The sequence below is a fragment of the Polypterus senegalus genome, chromosome 1 (assembly GCF_016835505.1).
Source record: "Polypterus senegalus isolate Bchr_013 chromosome 1, ASM1683550v1, whole genome shotgun sequence".
NCBI lineage: Eukaryota > Metazoa > Chordata > Cladistia > Polypteriformes > Polypteridae > Polypterus > Polypterus senegalus.
This window is the reverse complement of record NC_053154.1, coordinates 60,618,595-60,639,278: the sequence shown is the minus strand read 5'-3', so window position 1 is coordinate 60,639,278 and position 20,684 is coordinate 60,618,595. Positions and strand designations below refer to the sequence as shown.

General features: G+C 37.5%; 1 protein-coding gene across 1 annotated transcript in view; it reads right to left on the bottom strand.

Moving 5' to 3' along the window:
* Positions 1-262: 262 nt before the first annotated feature.
* Positions 263-20,684, bottom strand: part of eif3m (eukaryotic translation initiation factor 3, subunit M) — a 57,344-nt gene continuing 36,922 nt past the window's right edge. The window contains exons 7-11 of the mRNA XM_039749651.1: positions 15,915-16,014; positions 6,461-6,542; positions 1,663-1,806; positions 1,267-1,327; positions 263-499 (exon numbers count right to left, since the gene is read on the bottom strand). Coding sequence (XP_039605585.1) covers positions 376-499; positions 1,267-1,327; positions 1,663-1,806; positions 6,461-6,542; positions 15,915-16,014 — 511 coding nt within the window. The 3' untranslated portion in view covers positions 263-375. The remainder of the gene's footprint in view (positions 500-1,266; positions 1,328-1,662; positions 1,807-6,460; positions 6,543-15,914; positions 16,015-20,684) is intronic.

Here is a 20,684-nt window from a genome sequence, read left to right as displayed (position 1 = left end):
CTAGAAAACCTTCATATTGTTTTTCTTTTCAGAAAACTCACCTCTCCAAATGATAAAAAGAAAAAAACGTAAGCAGTAAACCGAACTCCAGCTTCTAGCATCCAAATCATAAAAGGAAAAGGCAGCACCTGCCAAATGGTTGACTTCTTTCAAGTCACTTCTTGTACTGATTCTAAAAACCGACAGCCTGTATCTTCAAATTCAAGCAAAGCAAATATACTAGTTGGTATTTAGTTAAAAGAAATGAAGCGAGGCATGGTTATTTCAGTTTATTTGTCTTTTTTTACTCATGTTTAATGTGTAAAATAAAACACTGTATTAAATAAACTGAAAAGATCAGTTCTTTGAAGTATGTGGTATAAAAATAAAATGCTTTCATGCAGTGGTGGAAAGGCTAAGAAGGCTGTTTTTCACGCTGTTCAAGTTCTGTTTCCAAGAATTCAGACTGTCGTACAACTGCTGCCACTGCTGCTTCCCAAATGTTCTGTGTGTGCTGTGGCTGAAATAAAAATAAATAAAAAAAAGCAATTCAGTATAAACAGATGATTTATTACTTTTATCAAAATGCAAAGAAATCACTTGAGCCTTTTTCAGCAAATCTGAATTCCTTTCAATGAGATTCACATAACAATTACAAACCCTTATGTCGCAGCATGTTCAAACTATCAAACTTGATGCCCTTGTAATGAATGCAGCCATAGTCATATTATAAATGGCTTCACAGAATTTCTATCCATAGTATCTTACTGCAATGCAGATCTGAAATTTATCCTGACTTTAATAAAGGTTCTTAATAAACTATTTACTGTAAAATAACCACAAACAGGCACTTCAGAGGACAATACTGTGAATAAATATGTGAGCAGGAAATGTGTAAAAATGAGAACAGCAGCAGTAGTGCCTCTCCTTTACTTATTATTTTGTTTTAATGGCTCTTGATTTCCTAAAACACAAAGGCTGCTGTATTGTTGAGAAGAGCGCGGTAGCCTTGACCGAGCCGAGCCCCTCAAATGCCAGCACACACATCAGTATTCTAGTCTTGGCCGGGTCATTAAGGGAAGTGTGCTGGAAAAAAACTGCTTTCATTATACTAGGTAATTATAGTCATGTCTAGATTTAATAAAATTATGATAAACTGCTGGTGCTTAACTCTAAACCACACAAATATCGAAGACCACAGTTGCTATAATAAAAGTAGGTGTAAATGAATCACTTGTAAAACAAAACAAAAAGATTCAAGCTAAATATTAGAAGAGTAAGACCTACCTTACAACCACCTTACGCTGAGTTTGGTCAATTTTGCAATACACCATTTTTGTTCTGACAGCTACAAAAATACAAATAACGAAAATTTAGCTCAGAGATAGTCAAGGCATTTATGAAGTTTATTTTCCCCAACAAAAGGAAAAAAAAAAAAAAAACCTCTTTAACAGAATCTTAAATGTAATAAAGATGAAGGCCATTCAAAATTCCTTTGGTTTTATGCCAATCTGACAACATCCTGTACAGTTCCTTTAACTACGGCCTACAAACACATCCTGTTTTTAAAATATGTACAAAAACACGTCACTGCTGTTCTGACATATTATTAGTTACAATTACAGGCTCTCAGCCCTATCATTGTATTGCCAACAGATTTTTATTTTAGAAAGGCAGTAATACCGTCAATGACAAAGGCTTCCACGTCATCTGCTCCAATCTGTAGTTCTTGCTGGATTGTGTCAAAGGAAATTTCTTTGTACTCTACAGCCATCCCCATGAAAGTGAGAAGCCTCATTTTTGCCATGTTTTGCTCATGAGACAACCCTGCAACATGTCAAGATAGAGAAAAATGATTTTGTCTGCCAAGAATATGGCGAACATCACAACCTATGCCAAGTAAACAATTCTATACTGATTTGCATCTTTTATTTTTTGCAATATAAAATGTCAATTGGGTTTTCAGGTTTTCTCTGAACACACTCAATATATGCCTTAAGGTCAAACTAATTGGTCTCTCCTGCCAGTCACCACTCCTTAAAGAGTAGCACTTGACCAATGTGGACTAACGTGTACCTAAATGGCCACAGTGAGACGATATTCACATCAGCATACACACTCTGCTCTGAGCTCCCGCCTCACATCCTTCAAAGTGTTTGATGCAACTGGAATTCATCCTGGCTTTACAGTTCTTCCACATTAGAAACGTAAAGTTCACTTTCAGTGAATGAAAAACTGATGTTAAAAAGAGCTTCATATGACGCTTCAAAGTAATTTCAACTGTTTGCTATATAAACGCATGTGTGCTGATCTGAGAAGTTTTGTCATAACTCAGGACATTTTAAAGGACCGTCAACAATCTATTCAAAACGAGTACGGCCATTACCGTCTAAGGCATTCTTAACACTCTGCGCTGCTTCAACACAATCCTGGGCTGTTTATGCTAACAAAATGGATGGAACGTTTACAAAACAACACAAAAGGCCAGCTGCTCAGGAAGCTGATCGACAAGGGCACCTGCTGTTTACAGTGCGTCTGTAAATTTTGAGCTCCTAAAGCCAAACATCATAACGTTTCAGAAAGACTCCTTAAGGTGTTAGTTTATCTGTTAATGATTTCAGTGCATTAAAAACAAAACTTTTATAAAGATGTGTGAAAATTCAGACATCTGTAAACTAATAAAAAGTCACTGAGCTAGAAACAGCTGGCCAAAGGTCCCTCGTTGTCATACTCTGCTTATTTTTGAACTCCATGACAGGGACATGTGTAATTAATTGTTCATAACATAATCAGAAAAAAGGAATATATCCAAAGTTTTTTTTTTTTTTTTTTGAAAAATTAAAGTATTTTCATAAAATAAGTCATTTATGTAATAATGCACAGTATTTGGTGTGATAAGGAAAATAATTTTAAAGAATAAAAAAAAAAATCAGTAGGCTTGGGGTAAGTGAGAGGAATGCCAGTCTTCTTTCTTCATCAATGTATGCCAGCATTTATACTGTACATGTGAACCCTGGACATGTTTGTAGTCTCCAGGTTTTCTGCACATTATTTGTAAATTAAACCTGACAGAACTGAACAAATATGACAGAAATGACTTACAATTTAGCTTCTTAACTGGGAAATAAACTTGTTTATTGTGAGCTAAAGGAGTAACCTAATGATCTGTGCAATTAAAAAGTAAAAAAAAAATTACTAAAATAAGATTAAAAAAAAGAAAAGAAACTTAACATTTGTTATTTAAACTGTGTAATGGGAATTCAACAGCATTGAGAGGAGAAGCTTTTACGAGTAATATACGGCATGTCCATATGGCCAATTATCAAGAGATACACCACTGACTACTTCAATAAAGTTCATTAACACTAATTATGTCCGGGCTAATCAGGACTTAAGCCCAGGAAACATAACTCACTCATCCAAATTACACCAGAGTGCAGCTACAAACTAAATGCACTTAATGGGAATACACAAGCAGCAAGAATCAATTAATGCACATTAACCTTAATTAACAAATGCAAATCACATTGAGATTATCTTAACACTGCGAGTAAACCGCTGAGACCGCATTAAACATCGACATATGTTAGGGCGATACAGTTGACAAAATACAATGCTGCTCTGGCCTAGCTTGTCAACATCTGTAATTTATAATTCGGACTAAAACTTGCCTAAAAACAATTAAGCAGTGTATGTTTGCTGTTCAGGCAGGGTTACTCAGCTTACTGAGTTGGTAAATTATCACTCCATTATTTATGCATTCTTAAAAAAATGAAATATTTTGAAAATGCAAGAAACAAAAATAAATTATGGAAACTTTCAAAGAAACCAAAATTAATTTGCACATTCTTTAGCATACGCTTCCTTAGGCGCGCGCACACACACACAAAACACTGAATGCCTTCAGAAAATATTCCAATTCCTTCACTTTTTTCACATTTTGCTATGTTAACTTACAGCTTTGTTAAGTTGTTTAATTGTATTTTCCCCCACAAGTACTCCAAAATGACAAAGCGAAAATGTGATTTTAGTGTTTTGTTTATAATAAACATTTCTTAAATAGTACATTGACACACGTATTCAGACCCTCTGCTAAGACACTTGAAATTTGTCTCATTATTGTGCATCCATTCTATTGATTGTCACTGATGTGCTCAATTCAGCTGCTCGGACTTGACTCAGAAAAGCACACACCTGTCTTTAAAGTCACACAATGGACGGCATGTATCAAAGGAACTGACCCCAGAGCTTAGAGACAGGATAATGTGCAGGTACAGATATGGGAAAGGCTGCCATAGAAATTCTGCAGGTTCCCAAGATAACAGTGGCCTCTATAACTGATATCTGTGCAACAAGTTTGGAACAAACACAAATCTTCCAAGAGCTGGTCACCTGGAGAAGGGCCATAGTAAAAGAGGAGACCAAAAGTGCAATGGTCACTCTGAATGAGCTCCACAGAACCTGAGTGAAGATGAAAGAAACTTCCAGAAAGACAACCACCACAGCAACATTCCACTAATCTGGGCTTTATGGCAGAGCGGTGGAAGGCACAACAAATCCGCTTGGAGTTTGTAAAAAAAGTAGCTAAATGACTTTTTGACTGAGAGAAACAAGATCCTCTGATCTGATGAAACCAAGGTTAAAGTGTGTCATGTTTGGAGGAACCCAGGCACCACTAAATGGTACTTGTGCAGTACCATTCCAACGGTGAAGCATGGTGGTGGTAGCATCATACTGTGTGGCTCTTTTCAGCAGCAGGTCCTGGAACACAAGACAGGATCGAGGGAAAGCTAAACAGAGCAAAGTACAAAGATATCCTTAATGAAATCTTGCACAAGAGCAGTCTGGAACTCAGACTAGGCTGATGTTTCACCTTCCAGCAGGACCATAATCCTAAGCACAAAGCAAAGACAAAACAGAAGCAGCTTCAGGACTAGAACACAAGTGAACATCTCTGGAGAGACCTGAAAATAGCTGACCACCAATGGTTTCCATCCAACCTAATGGAGTTTGAGAGGGCCTGCAAAGAATAGCAGAAAAATCCCAAATGCAGGAGTGCAAAGCTTGTTGCATTACACTCAAGAATACTTCAGGCTGCACTCACTGCCAAAGGTGCTGCAACTACGGGAAGTACAGAGTAAAGGGTGAGAATACTTATATTAATGTGATATTAAGCATACATTGAAAATCAATTTGCATAGGTTATAAAAAGTCCTGTTTTCACTGTGCCATTCTGAGGTATCGAGTGTTGCTTGATGAGGCAAAAAGTGAATGTAAATGATTTTAGAATAAAGTTGCAACATAGGAAAATGTGACAAAAGTGAAGGAGTCTGAATACTTTCTGAATCCACTGTAAACCACATGTGTGTGTGGGTGTGTATATATATATATATATATATATATATATATATATATATATATATATATATATATATATATATATATATATATATATATATATATATATATATTTTTTGCAGCTGGAGATCCACAAAGGGAGAAAATGTATAACGTATCAAAAGTAGTTTTTTATTCCTGAGCTTTCAACCCCTGCCAGGGGTCTTCATCAGAGTATAACGCTTAGACTTACAAGAATCAAAGGCAATATATAGCAAAACTATATCACAATGTACCTTCTCTTCCATATACACACACACACACACACACACATATATATATACACATACATAGCTATACATACAGTCTTAAAAACAAATTGTGTATGTACTGAACATTCTATATTCAAAATTACAACAAAAAACATGACTAATTTATTAAATATTTATTTATTTTATATAATAGAGAACATTTCTATCTCACCAGGTAAACCGTATTGCAGTTTATAAAAAGTTCACCTTTCTGATACTACTTATGCAATTAACATTTTCATACTTATTCATTAATATGTCAAATTTTAATGCCTCAATAAAAATTCTACCTCTCCGAGTAGTTTTAGCACAGCCAGTGACCCTTAAAGTTTAGGGGTTCAATTCAGGAAAAAAAGCAATTTTAATATCCACACTAGATTATGAACTGGCAGTCCTTTGCCACAGTCAATTACCCAGGCGTGTGGGAGGGTCCAAGTGTTAATTACAACTCCTTTTTATACACTGTGTAAATAAAGAGCCTGCTGACATTAAAATTCCATCACTGTCTTGAGTGCCAAAGCAAATTAGCTGTATGTGCACACAAAGCAGTCTCGAATGTACTTGTTCAGCACACTTCAAAATAAAATCATTTGAAATGAACTGCAGATTAATACTATCCTGGGCTTTTCAATGATCAAAAATGAAGAAAAAAAGATCTTGATCTGAAGATGCACAAAAGAAAAATCCCACAACTTCACATAATTTTACGGGAGCACATTCACAAATTCTGAGCATTTAGAGGGCTATTTAAATAAAATGTCAACACTACTGCTCAAAAATCAAAAGCTAGCCTTCCTTTTAACTTTAGTTTTAACTTAAATCCCAAAGCTTACCAAGTGAATCAATGAAGTCTTTGTTGTTTTGGTAGAACTTGACATAAGCAGCTAACTTTGCACTCACAAAGATTGTCAAAAGCTGGAAAAGGAAAGAAATAATTGTTGTAATTTATCTGTATTTAAAACAAAAGAATGTCTTTTTTGTTTTTAAACTTCAGCAATGACAGGAACACCAATACACACCCAACATCTGAACATCCGCTTGAAGGCTGCAGCACATTTTGCACAACAGATTAACTGAACTCTTTATTACAAAAACACATTTAAAAAGCAGATTGTACTTAACCCTTTTTTTTCTCCAACTCACATACTGATAAGAGCCTGTGCACATTCACTCAGACATCCAAAAACCACAGATAATCTTCATGAAGAGGAGCAGAGCAGGTTAATTAATAAACTTATTCTGACACAACTACTATGCCAAAGCTAGCAGTAGTGCCGTCTTATAGCCCCAGTGGGCCAGCTAAAGTCTTTCTGATTACTTCATGTTCTCCACAAGTGTTCTCCAGAGACTCCAGTTTCCCTCCAATTCACACTGCTGTTCAATTTACTTTCACTGCTGACTCTAAATAGGCCATCTTAGAGGAAATGAGAATGCAGCATCCCAATACAGATATTGTCCCTGCTGTGTAGCCAAAGCTGAAGTAGAATAAATGGGTGAAGAAAAAACCCACAAACTCTGTCCTGCAGTCTACCACGTGCTTCACTGCTTTGCTACAAGCAGCAGTTCCTCTTTGAATTCTGTAAATTAAGGGGTTTTTAAACTTTTTAACCCGAGGACCCAAATAAGAAAATCAGTACCATACTGGGACCTAAGAAAAGGATTATTACCATAACAGCAGAACCATAAAGAGACAAACAACAATGGTTACATAATAAAAGAAAAGTGTTTTTGTTTCCTTTCAGTAATACTTCTCATGTGTAAAACAGAAAAGCGTAAAAATATAATTTGTGAAAACCATGCTCCATCCATCCAAATCTGCTGATGCTGAGCAGAGGCATGAAACGCCTATCCTACCAATCATAGGGCACAAAGCAGGAACAACCCCTGAACAGGACACCAGTCCATCACAGGATGAACACCTATGGACACACACTAGGGCCAGTTAAGCGCTGCCAATCCAGCTAACCTGTATGTTATTGAGCAGTGGGAGGACACGGGAGGACACAGGAGCACCTGAGGAAACACGCATACACACAGGGAGCACCTGAGGCTCAAGCCTAAAACAACTGCAATCAAACCAGGAAGAGATTTCAGAGGACTATCACTGCCAGTGAAGACACTTTGTGCAAGATTCAGAAAAGCAGAAAAATTCTTGGGGTGCAGCACAAGCATATGAGGATTTCTGAAAGGACACAAGGTGCTGGATAAGGAATGAAATAGATTAAAAATCAATATAATGATGCAGTTTACCTCGTCTGTCTTAAATAACATTTTTTTTTATTTTAAAAATGAACAACAATACATTTATGTAATTGTGTTTGCAAATACAGCAGATTATTAGGTCCTGGGTTCCATTTAAAAAATTCAATTAACCAAGTTAAAAAACAAAAAATAAAAAGCTAAACTATTTCATAAAAACATAACCACTATTTGTATTTTATATGATGGAGTAAATCTTGCTAAAGACCTGAGACCAACTGACATCTTGCCGAGTATCTACTGTTTATCTTAACCTTTCCATATTTGCTGCTGTTCCTATTGTTTTCAGTGATCTGATAAATGTTCAACAGTGTGACAAGAAGGAATTCTTCTTTACAGAGGCAAGTCTCTTCACCTTACTCACAAAGCTCATCTGTCAGTTCCTACTCTCTGTGCCTTTCTACTACGCATTTGTACTGTTAAGTCTTCTCAGATGAACTGTTTACTAGGCTGGGACATTGGAGTTGAGAAAAACTATTTTTGTGCCACAGAAATGAAACCTATTCTTGATTTTTTTTTTTTTGGGAGAAAACACACAAAACAAGTGTCACGTGAAAATATATTATTTAATTATAACTATAACATATTAGCTCCTAGGTCAGGAAACGTACAAGTATGATACCACTCCAGACACCTTACATTTATAACAATTATTTTTCTTGTGATTTTTCAATATATATATTAATGTCTATTGTTTAAATGAATTTTGTTTTTCCTCTGTTTGAACATTAAAATGGGTCACAGTGAAGTCAAGGAGGAAGAAAATCACTGAATTATTTATTTTTAAACAGCACAGGATACTGGGGCTATCGTTTAAAAATTAATCTGCTGCTTTTTTACAGTACTCTATGTGAAGAAGGCCAAATGGCGTGGCAGTTGTTTAAGTTAACCTTATATCTAGCACAAAGCACTGTAAAAGTTCAGACACACGGTAAAAAGCCATCACATAATATCTAACTTCTGTGCTAAATTTAAGTAACAGTAGGTGGGAAGTAAGGATAGAACTAGGGGGTATAGGGGATTGTACCATTAATATTGTTATTAATATAATAATAATAATTTAGTGATCATAACATAATGCATATGGAAAAACTTAATTAAGATAACATTAACAGGTCATATTTTGAGCAGATGCAGGACTGGGATAAGTTAAAGAGTGGAGCAGGTTTAAGATCTAATGTAGGACAAGTTCATTCTGAAATTTAAGAGGGGTAAAAAATTAAAGCATGCTCTGTAGTTAAGTCAATAAAGACATAAAGCAAATGCTGCAAAGTCTAGTAACTCCAGGGTTATATGTAGGGTTTATGAGAGCGAAGGTTTAAAAAAAAACCCTCAGGAAAGTTGAAAAGCAGTTGAACATAAATATTGCAGAAAGGGCAAAAGGTGATGCAAAGCGATTCAGTAATTTAGCAGTAAACAATGTTAAGGAGGCCAGAAGTATATTAAGAACACCAAGGGTGAATTAAAATATACAGACAGTGAAATAGGTAATGGGGCTGTGAGATGTCTTAAAAGTTCACATTGTCTTTTCAAAACATCAATCATTTTCAATTCCATTGCCTTGGAGTGGGGATGTTTGGGAGAGGTGAAGACATGCTTGTGGATTACGAATAATTAGCTGCTCTACCAATGTACCGCAGAAAGAGTCTACACTGAGTGATCGTGGGGGACTGGTGTGCAAGCGTTTTAGCTCAGGATGTACTAGTTTGGTTCTATCACAGATTGCTGCAACTTTGTGATATTTGGTAGTGCTATTACGATGATGAAAAGGTGATTCATTCCACGTTTATTTAAAATTTGCTAGAAATCACAATGCCATATTAGCATGAAACTCTAAAATTAGATCTGCTGCATCATGAAATGGATTTGAATAAATGTCTACCAGCTGTAAACTAGAAGTTACTAATTTACTTTTACTCACTCAAACACATTACATCTTGCCTGAAGAAGGGGCCTGAGTTGCCTCGAAAGCTTGCATATTGTAATCTTTTTAGTTAGCCAATAAAAGGTGTCATTTTGCTTGGCTTTTCTCTACATTCATAATGGCTAACACGGTACAACAACCTAGTACTTCACTCAAACACGAAATCCTCATTTGTTCTCTTTGTACTATTTTCTGGAAAAAAAAAAGCGATTTGGAGTATATTATAGAAAAAAATCTTACTTCGTTGCATTTGTTTTTATTGTGGCTTGGCTACACCACCTGTTTGTGTTACCTTATGTGTGCAAGCGAGATGCTACAAAAAGCACATGATGGTATTATGAGCTAGCACTGGCTTTTTAAAAAATGTAAGTCACTGTTTTGATATATAGTGTAATTAGTTTACTTTGGATTTATTACCTTGTGTACATAGTATACTGTAATTACATTCCTATTTATCTGAAAGCAGTGCTTGAAATGGAACCAAATTACTATCAGTACTTAGTCAGCATCTTGTTCCTCCTCCTAATTCATGACTACACAGGGGGCTCCTCCTTGGAGGTCGGAGCGCATCTATATTAGTATAGGATATCAAAGGGGGAGGGGTCACTTTGAAGTTTCAAGCACCGCTGGTACCTGCCCATTTCAAGGGCTACTAACAAGACAAAACAAGCACCACCACACTGCCACTTTTCCTGTCTGACTCCTGAATCTCACTTCGTAAGTTATGTAAAATATAACACACGAAAAGGCTCCAGTTGCCTCACGACCAGGATAAGAGGGTTAGAAAAACAGATAGTGAGTGAAAAGTATTGTAATGCTCATGACAAGTTGCTTTAGCCTGGGGATCAGTCACCTACAGTATGAGCTGAAATTCCACCATGCAAATACAGTCATGGCCGAAATTAGCAGCACCCCTGGAATTTTCCCAGAAAATGCACCACTTCTCCCAGAAAATTGTTGCAATCACACACAAGTTTATTTTCTTTATGTGCATTGGAACACCACAAAAAAACAGAGAAAAAAAAGCCAAATCTGACATCATGTCACACAGAACTCCAAAAATGGGCCGGACAAAATTATTGGCACCTTTTCAAAACTGTGGATAAATCGTTTTATTTCAACCATATTATGCTCATTTGAACTCGCCTGTGGCAAGAAACAGGTGCTGGCAATATAGCAATCACACCTGAAGCCAGTTAAAATGGACAAAAGTTGACTCAGCTTTTCTCTTGTGTGTCTGAGTGTGCCACACTAAGCATGGAGAACAGAAAGAAGAGCAGAGAATTGTCTGAGGACTTGGGAACAAAAATTGTGGAAAAATATCAACAATCTCAAGGCTACAAGTCCATCCATCACCAGGGATCTTCATGTTCCTTTGTCCACTGTGCGCAACATAATCAAGAAGTTCACAACACATGGCACTGTAGCTGATCTCCCTGAACGGAACAGAAAAGCTGATAAAAGACTACAACAAAGGATAGTCCGAATGGTGGATAAACAGCCCCAATCAACCTCAAAACATATTCAACCTGTTCTGCAGACTCCGGGTGCAACAGTGTCAGCTCCAACTATCCTTCGACATCTTAACGAAATGAAACGCTATGGCAGGAGAGCCAGGAGGACCCCACTGCTGACACAGAAATGTAAAAAAGCCAGACTAGAGTTTGACAAAATGTACTTGAGGAACCCAAAATCCTTCTGGGCGAACATCTTGTGGACAGATGAGACCAAGGTAGAGCTTTTTGGTAAAGCTCATGATTCTACTGTGTACAGAAAACAGAATGAGGCCTACAAAGAAAAGAACACAGTACCTACAGTCAAACATGGTGGAGGTTCCAAGATGTTTTGGGGATGTTTTGCTGCCTCTGGCACTGGATGCTTTGACTGTGTGCAAGGCATCATGAAGTCTGAAGACTACCAAAGGACATTGGGGTGCAATGTAGGGCCCAGTGTCAGAAAGCTGGGTCTGCGTCAGAGGTCATGGGTGTTCCAGCAGGACAATGACCCCAAACATACCTCTAAAAGCACCCAGAAATGGTTGAAGACAAAGCGCTGGAGAGTTCTGAAGTGGCTAGCTATGGAGAGATCTCAAAATTGCTGTTGTGAGGTGTAATAAGCTTCTTGATGGTTATAGGAAGCGCTTGATTTCAGTTATTTTTTTCCAAAGGATGTGCATCCAAATATTAAGCTGAGGGTGCCAATAATTTTGTCCAGCCCGGTTTTTGAGCTTTGTGTGAAATGATGTCAGATTTGGGTTTCTTTCTTTGTTTTTTGTGTTGTTCCAATGCACATAAAGGAAATAAACATGTGTATACCAAAACATTTGTAATTGCAACTATTTTCTGGGAGAAATGGTGCATTTTCTGGGAAAATTCCAGGGGTGTCAATAATTTCGGCCATGATTGTAAGTGGCTTCTGGGGACCCTTTAAAAACAGCAATCCTTCCAAGCTTGCAAAAGAATTCTAACTTGTGTGGCCACTGTAAGTGATCAATTTTAAGGATAGTGAAGTACTTAAAAGGAGTGATGTAAAGAGCGTGAAACCATGGACACTCTGGATCTGCTAGCAATGCAGGCTACAAAGATGCCTGCACTCTTCCCATTCAAATTTGCTTGTGATGCACTCATCAAGCTGCCTTTTCTCAGCTATAGCACACTCCTGCTAAAGTAGCTAAACACAGGAATTTCATGTGCCTCCTCCTGGGAATATGAGTGCCTGACAACTTTCTTGTAATGCATGTGAAATTTAAAAAAAAAAGAGACAGCTGAACTTTGGCATTTTAAGGAAATTTTTGCAAACGTTTAGAGACAATCAACGATGATTATTTAAATCGACTATTTGTCTAGCCATCAGTAATGGACAATATTATCAACCTTCAGCCAGGTCCCAACAGTGAATGTTCTGAACTTACAATTCTCTTATGTTTTAACATGCAAAAAAGTAGATAACCTCCCAAAACAGTTCCAAGAAAGTACTTCATGATTTGAAATTAAAGATGGACTGGTGCTGATTTGGATTAAAATGGATAAACCCAAACAAAATGCTGGAAATGTATAACATTAATTTTCAAGTATGTAAGGAGGTAAGAGAGTGTATGTATATACAACCCCAATTCCAATGAAGTTGGGACGTTGTGTAAAACTTAAATAAACGTGTTGCAGGCATCAAATTCAAAATGAGTGAAGATTTGCAAAACAACAATAAAGTTTATCAGTTTGAACATTAGATATCTTGTCTTCGTAGTGTATTCAATTGAATAAAGGTTGAAAAGGATTTGCAAATCATTGTATTCTGTTTCTATTTATGTTTTACACAACGTCCCAACTTCACTGGAACTGGAGTTGTACTATATAAACACTTCATAAATACTTTATGAAAATCTGCAATGGCAAAACCCAACATCAAGCATCACTAGTCCATTTGTTTTGGAAATGCACTAAATTAACATAATTTTGGACAAAATGTTTACATATGTCTCAGATAGCCTCGGTGTTACAGTAACTCCTTAATCCATTCATGGCAATATTTGGTGTACACTTGGGTTGTACTTAAGTACATTGGGATACATTAATTGTAACATCAATACCACAATACTAGCTCACAGACTTATCTTGCTTAATTAGAAAAATCCCAACCCACTTTCTAGAACTCAGTGGGTAAGTGACATTCTACATTATGTCAAAAATTGTAAATTTCTTTTGTAGGATTTGCCTAAAACATTTTTAAAATACGACAAGAATTCAATAATATTATTTCAGAACAAGCATGCTTAGCCTGTGCTTGATTAAACAATAACACAAGAATCAGTTTTTAAAGAGTTTCATTTTATTTTTTGCTCTTCTCGTTCTTTCAGGTAGGAATTAAATCCTGTTTTGCCGTTTTCTTCTTTATATTAATTTCAAAGGAAATGGTTGTATAGGTTGTATATTTATTACTATAAATGTTTGTGAAGCACCATCTGTTGAATGACAGAGGTATATATAACCAGATGGACACACAGACACTTGTAATTTTAGATAACCTTATGGAGAATGCAGCATCATCAATTATTCCAAGCAAGTTTAGGGGCACTTTTCTTTCTAATTCCATTAATACTTTAAAGCTACTTTACCTTAGAAATAAGACAGAAACATGATCAGTAACCTTAGTACAATTTTAATTAGGTGAATTAAGACAAAAATTACTGCTTCTCCCTTTTCTCAGAAATAGTAGTTTGAGTTGTGGTGCGTCCACCTATTCAGGAGTTGTATTCAAATGCTAATAAAACGTAAGCAGGCATTAGGCTCCAAGGAGGGACACGGCTGTAGAGTATAATGTCAACTTGCATTGCATGTTGAGGTGTCCCTTCATCCATTCATATACTGCCACACCACACAATGGCAATGATAATCTATATTTCCAATAGTTGATGATGCTGTACATGGCATATTTTGAACATTAGGCTGGCGAAGCTTTCCAACCCTGTGTGCATTAGGATGGGGCAATTCAGAATAGCATTTAGTAAATTCCCATAGCATACTGGGTTTTACGCTTGATATGGCTCAAGGGAAAAAGACAGTGCATGCATGCGCTGTGTCTTTTTAAAAAAACAGTTTCTAAGTGCCATGCATTTTTTGCAGTGGTCTCTTCCAGCCAGAAGAAAGTAGAAATACTGCCCATTGTGCTTAGTGTGAAGATTGTGGTTTGGAAGAGCATAATCTACTAAAATTGATGTTTATTCAAAGGAAATTACAGCACAAAGTTTCGTACTTGGCCTGGACGGTACAATCAGCGCATAGTGAAAAGCTATTCATGTTTCCACACTGAATTCAAAGAAAGATGTATGTTAAGATTTTAGCCTGCTTCAATTGTTCCAGTATCTAAAGAATATGTAAAAGTGAAGTGAGCAAGAGAAAGTGAAAGCTGTACTCATTATACGGTAAATAAAATAAGCATGTCATGACACAAATACTAATTTTATACGGAGGTCATGTAGCACACAGTGAAAGACTCATTATGACACAAATATTTTTATATTGAGCTTACAGCGCACAATGAATGACTACAATCTTGTAGTGTGATCCCCCATAAATTGCTCTCTCATAGTTCTACTTTATTTCTTACAAACTTGCGTTGAAAGTTGCATGTTTATTGTGTGTGTTTCTTGCTGTGACCACACACTGCTGTGATCAGCCGCTGTGAGTGAAACCTCTAAACAATATGCTAGTTTGCCTGTTTTCTTGATTAGCATGGGTAGGTTTATTACCTCATGTTACGTGTGGATAGCCCACCCTTAATACGTATTCAGCAAATAGTGGGCACAGAAGTGGCATCTGTCATTTTTCTTGAAAAAGATTAGTTATAGTAAAAAGTTTTTAGCATCTTGCCAGCCTTTGAGTTGAATATATGACTTTTGGTATATTCCGGTACTCGGGACCCTCAAGAATATACTTTACTATTCAACAAGCTTCACTACAATGATCTAGTGTGTGTTTTCACAAAATTCTTGCACATGTTGAGGGTTAAGGTAGATATTTGATTGAGTGGCATGCCATTGTAATGTTCTGGTGTTTGAAAATAAAATATATATTAAAATAATAAAAAAAGGAAATAGCTATGCACTGGAGATATATGTAAGGGCTGCAAACTAGTAAATATCCTCCCATTAAATAGGGGTCTTTCAGTATTAATTGAAAAAACAAATAACTTTTGCACCACCATTTTTGATTTATCTTAATATATGAATTACATTTACTTTCTACAGCTCAGAAATTTTTATTTTTTAATAATTTCCTGCTTCAGAAATTTTATTTATGAAATGCTAAATGAAACCACAGTGGTCACAGAAAATTAACATGTAAGGAAAATTTGCAAGGATAATGCAGATGACGGAGCTATGTACGAGACTACTGCGCAAACTATCTTGGTGCGACACAGTACATCTTTAAAGTGAAGAAGAGAAAAAGGTGCTAATATAGTATACTGTAAATAAAGCAAGACACTATAAAAAAACAGCTACAGGTGACCAAAACTATATTAACTAACTTTTAAGATCTCAGTCTCAACCAATACAAAATGCAAATATGACACAAAAACAAAAAAAAATTATTTAAGATTTAACTCACATCATGTATAAGTTCCCCTTCCAGAAACCTAACTGGCTTGAGTATGAGGAGATGGTCAAAAAGAAAGGTGTTAGGATCCTTCAGAGCCCGTACAATGCACCTGTTTGGGGAGACAATAACTGTGAATACCAAACTATGGCAACTGATGAGCAATATATTTTCCAAACACAGAATGTTTTCTTAATGTTAATGTTGTATCAATATATGCATCTTCATAATACAGTAATTAGATAGCAACAAGACCTTGGGTTAGAGAAATACCGTAGATGAATGACATGTGGAAAAAAATAAAAGCCAAAGCAAAATGTGTTTGCTGTAGAGAAGGGCTATCAATTACAAATTCAGTTGGGACAGATTTTCAAATCAAGAATTGTAGCTGGGCCAGACATTTTCAGTGGCAGGTAAATATCAGGTAATACATTTTAAACCAATACAAATGAATGTTTTGAAAACCATTTTAAATTTGGTCACATCTGAAACAGGCACATCAAAAAGTGCATAAAAACAATAAAAAAAAAGCTATAACTGAACAGAATCTGTGGTAGTAGTAATACTTTCCTTCCCGCTTTTGAAATAACCCCCCCCCCCCAAAAAACACCTTTTGATCATATCTGACCATGGCACATCTCAAAGTGCATAAAAAAACAAAATAGTACACAGTATTAGCAATAACATTTGTTTATCCTTTTGAAATAAAATAAATACTTTGGTCAAATCTGACCCATGTGCACCATAAAGTGCATTTAGCAAAATAAAAAAGGACTACAGTATCTACTGCACACTGAGGGAATATGGGTTCACTTTCAATCACCAAATGTGATTAGCACTGCTTTTTTTTATAAAAAATAAAATAAAAAGGTGGCAGTATGCGTATGTTCCGTTTGGATCAAATTTGAGGTACTGTGAAGGTATATAGAGACAGAGACCTAGCCCTACATGTTTGGTTTATTTGGTGAAAAAACAATGTTTAAAATTTGAAATTGACAAATTGTTAATAATAATTCTTTGCATTAACACTAGAATTACCAGAGTCTACAAAAAAAACTCAAATCGCTTCTTAAAACCGTTCTCACCTCTCCGCCAGCCTCCTTTGTCCTGTAAATGTCCCGATGAAAGCAAACTGCAAGCAGCCGGCTATTCCATCCCCCCACCGACTTAGAACGTGCTCATACCTCGATTATCTGGGAGTGAAGTGGAGTTTTAGAGTGGAAATAGTAGATTGTTATTTGGAACACACGCATTTCATGTGTGTTCCGTTTCTACAGTAATCTGTGTAAACACAAATTTTAAAACAGAAACTTTTTCATATTTTAGTAATAAATGTTACAAAATGTAGGCATAAACTATAAAATGTGTGAAGCCTGAAGGCCAAAGATCAAATAAACACTTTCATAAAAGGTTCAAGAGCTTTACAACAGCTTTCTGTGGTGTACTGGTAAGATTTCGTCACTTAGAGCGCAGCAGACTTGGTGTAACTCTAGAGAACCAAGTTCGATTCCCCACTGGGGAGAAAATTTATTTATTTATTTATTTTTAACCTTCGCCGTTCTGCCTGCCTGAACTCCCTGTCTATCTATATAGTAAAAACAGTAATTTTATTATTATATAGGAGCTTCCCTGTCTGCCTATCATATAGTGCCTTTCCTTCCTATCTATCGCGCACTAATGCAATATTATTTGAAAACGAACAGCGTCACATCAGGTTTGAATATGCGCCCAATCTGACGCTGTTCATTTTCAAATAATATTGCAGGTACTGTGCGTTGAAACTGCTGCACTGAATAAGCTGACGCCTTCTGTAACAGCATCAGCGTGTATTCAAACCCGATCTGACGCTGTTCATTTTCAAATAATATTGCATGTACTGTACTATTTTAAGATAAAAGCATACATTTGATTTCAGTCAGTCTGTAAGAGCCAGTGTAAATGCATAATTGTAAAGGTTACCTTTTTTTTTTTTTAAATTCAGTTCCATTCTCTCAGTCGCATTCACGATCTCCCCCTCCCCATCTGACACTGCTATTTTCACATAAAGACGCGCTATAGATTTATTTGGAGACGCGCTATAGCTTGAATGTTATTTATATAGGGAAGAAAGTACAGTGTCAGGTGCTAATTCAGTGTAATTAGGAACCATAACACAGAGAGATGTGTACACTGCAACAAATACACATGTCGTAAATGTAGGAAGGGTGTGTGGGAATTGTTAATATTTGAATGTGATGATTTTATATAGCATGGATCGGAAATCAGCAGTTCTTAGCATTGCACCACGCAAGCTGTCGTACCAACAGCCTACTGTAACTTGCTTTATTTTTTCTTCACTTATAGTCTAGAATAAAAGTGCACTTGTTTCATTATACTTGTACACCAACATATGTTCCTGTGTTTGAGCAACATGGGCATGCTCAAAAAATAGACGTGTAATGCCATGAAAAGTGCACACAGGCACTTCAGTTCGCAATGCAGTCACAAGTACGCTGCAGAGCTATAGCGCATCTTTATGTGAAAACAGCAGTGTCAGATTAGGGAAGGATCCTGAACACAACTGAGAGAATGAAAAGTGAATAAAAAAAAAAAAAACTGATCTTTACAAGTATCATAAATTACACTGGCTGTTACACACTGAAATCAAATGTATGTTTTTATTCTATAATAGTAAGAATAAGAGCAGTTTACTTCTCAAAATTGAGTCGTGTGGGATCGAACTGATGACCTTTTGATAACTAGTCAGCAGCTGATACTACAACTGCCACGGTAGCATGACGGTGAGTGTGTGTCAATGTGGCATGCTAAGGCGGCTTTTTTTCTGCAGTTATATTTTTGAATAAAAGCATATTTGTTCTGTTATATTTGTACCTTTTGTGAAAGTGTTTCTTTGATATTTGGACTACGGGCTTCACACATTATATAGTTTATGCCTACATTTTGTCATTTACTACTACAATATGAAAAACGTTTGTTTTAAAAATGTGTTTACACGGTTACTGCAGAAACGGAACACACGTGAAATGCGTGTATTCCAAATAATGATCTATTATTTTCACTCAAACTCCACTTCACATCCAGATAATCAATCAAGGCATGAGCTGGGAGAAGTTCGTGCACATTCTAAGTCGGTGGGGGATGGAATAGCTGGCTACTTGCAGCTTTTCTTTTATCAGCACTTTTAGATTAACAAAAGACGCTGGCGGAGAGGTGAGAACGGTTTTAAGAAACGATTTAAGGATCTACGAGTTTTTTCATAGGCTCTGGTAATTCTAGTGTTGATATACAGTTTTACTCACTACTTAAAGTAGTTCTCAAAGTAGAACACATGCTCTCCTAATTGTGAGACACTTGTGCTACCATTACACCTCCTGTGTAAGTACACGGAATTGCAAAATACTGTGCTTGATAGTTTACAAATACAAACACAGAATTTCCAGAATTGAAGAATATTAACTGAAGGTTAATAATGAGCTCTACATTCTACAAAAAAAAGTTATGTAGTCCCGCAAAACAATCACTGCTTAATTTGATTGAGTTTTAAAGAAAGTTCCAAACTTTTTGCATGTATTCATTAAATGTCCATCCATCCAACCTCTTCCGCTTATCCGAGGTCGGGTCGCGGGGGCAGCAGCTTAAGCAGAGAGGCCCAGACTTCCCTCTCCCCGGCCACTTCTTCCGGGAGAATCCCAAGGCGTTCCCAGGCCAGCCGGGAGACATAGTCCCTCCAGCGTGTCCTGGGTCTTCCCCGGGCCTCCTCCCGGTTGGGCGTGCCGGAACACCTCACCAGGGAGGCGTCCAGGAGGCATCCTGATCAGATGCCCGAGCCACCTCGTCTGACTCCTCTCGATGCGGAGGAGCAGCGGCTCTACTCTGAGTCCCTCCCGGATGACTGAGCTTCTCACCCTATCTTTAAGGGAAAGCCCAGACACCCTGCGGAGGAAACTCATTTCAGCCGCTTGTATTCGCGATCTCGTTCTTTCGGTCACTACCCATAGCTCATGACCATAGGTGAGGGTAGGAACGTAGATCGACTGGTAAATTGAGAGCTTTGCCTTACGGCTCAGCTCCTTTTCACCACGACAGACCGATGCAGAGCCGCATCACTGCGGATGCCGCACCGATCCGCCTGTCGATCTCACGCTCCATTCTTCCCTCACTCGTGAACAAGACCCGAGATACTTGAACTCCTCCACTTGGGGCAGGATCTCTCCCCAACCCTGAGAGGGCACTCCACCCTTTTCGGCTGAGGACCATGCTCGGATTTGGAGGTGCTGATTCTCATCCCAGCCGCTTCACACTCAGCTGCGAACCGATCCAGAGAGAGCTGAAGATCACGGCCTGATGAAGCAAACAGGACAACATCATCTGCAAAAGCAGTGACCCAATCCTGAGTCCACCAAACGGACCCCTTCAACACCCTGGCTGCGCCTAGAAATTCTGTCCATAAAGTTATGAACAGAATGGTGACAAAGGGCAGCCCTGGCGAGTCCAACTCTCACTGGAAGCGGGCTCGACTTACTGCGGCAATGCGGACCAAGCTCTGACACGGTTGTACAGAGACCGAACAGCTCTTATCAGGGGTCCGGTACCCCATACTCCCGGAGCACCCCCACAGGATTCCCGAGGGACACGGTCGAATGCCTTTTCCAAGTCCACAAAACACATGTAGACCGGTCGGGCAAACTCCCATGCACCCTCAGGACTCTGCTAAGGGTGAAGAGCTGGTCCACTGTTCGCGACCAGGGCCGAAAACCACACTGTTCCTCCTGAATCCGAGGT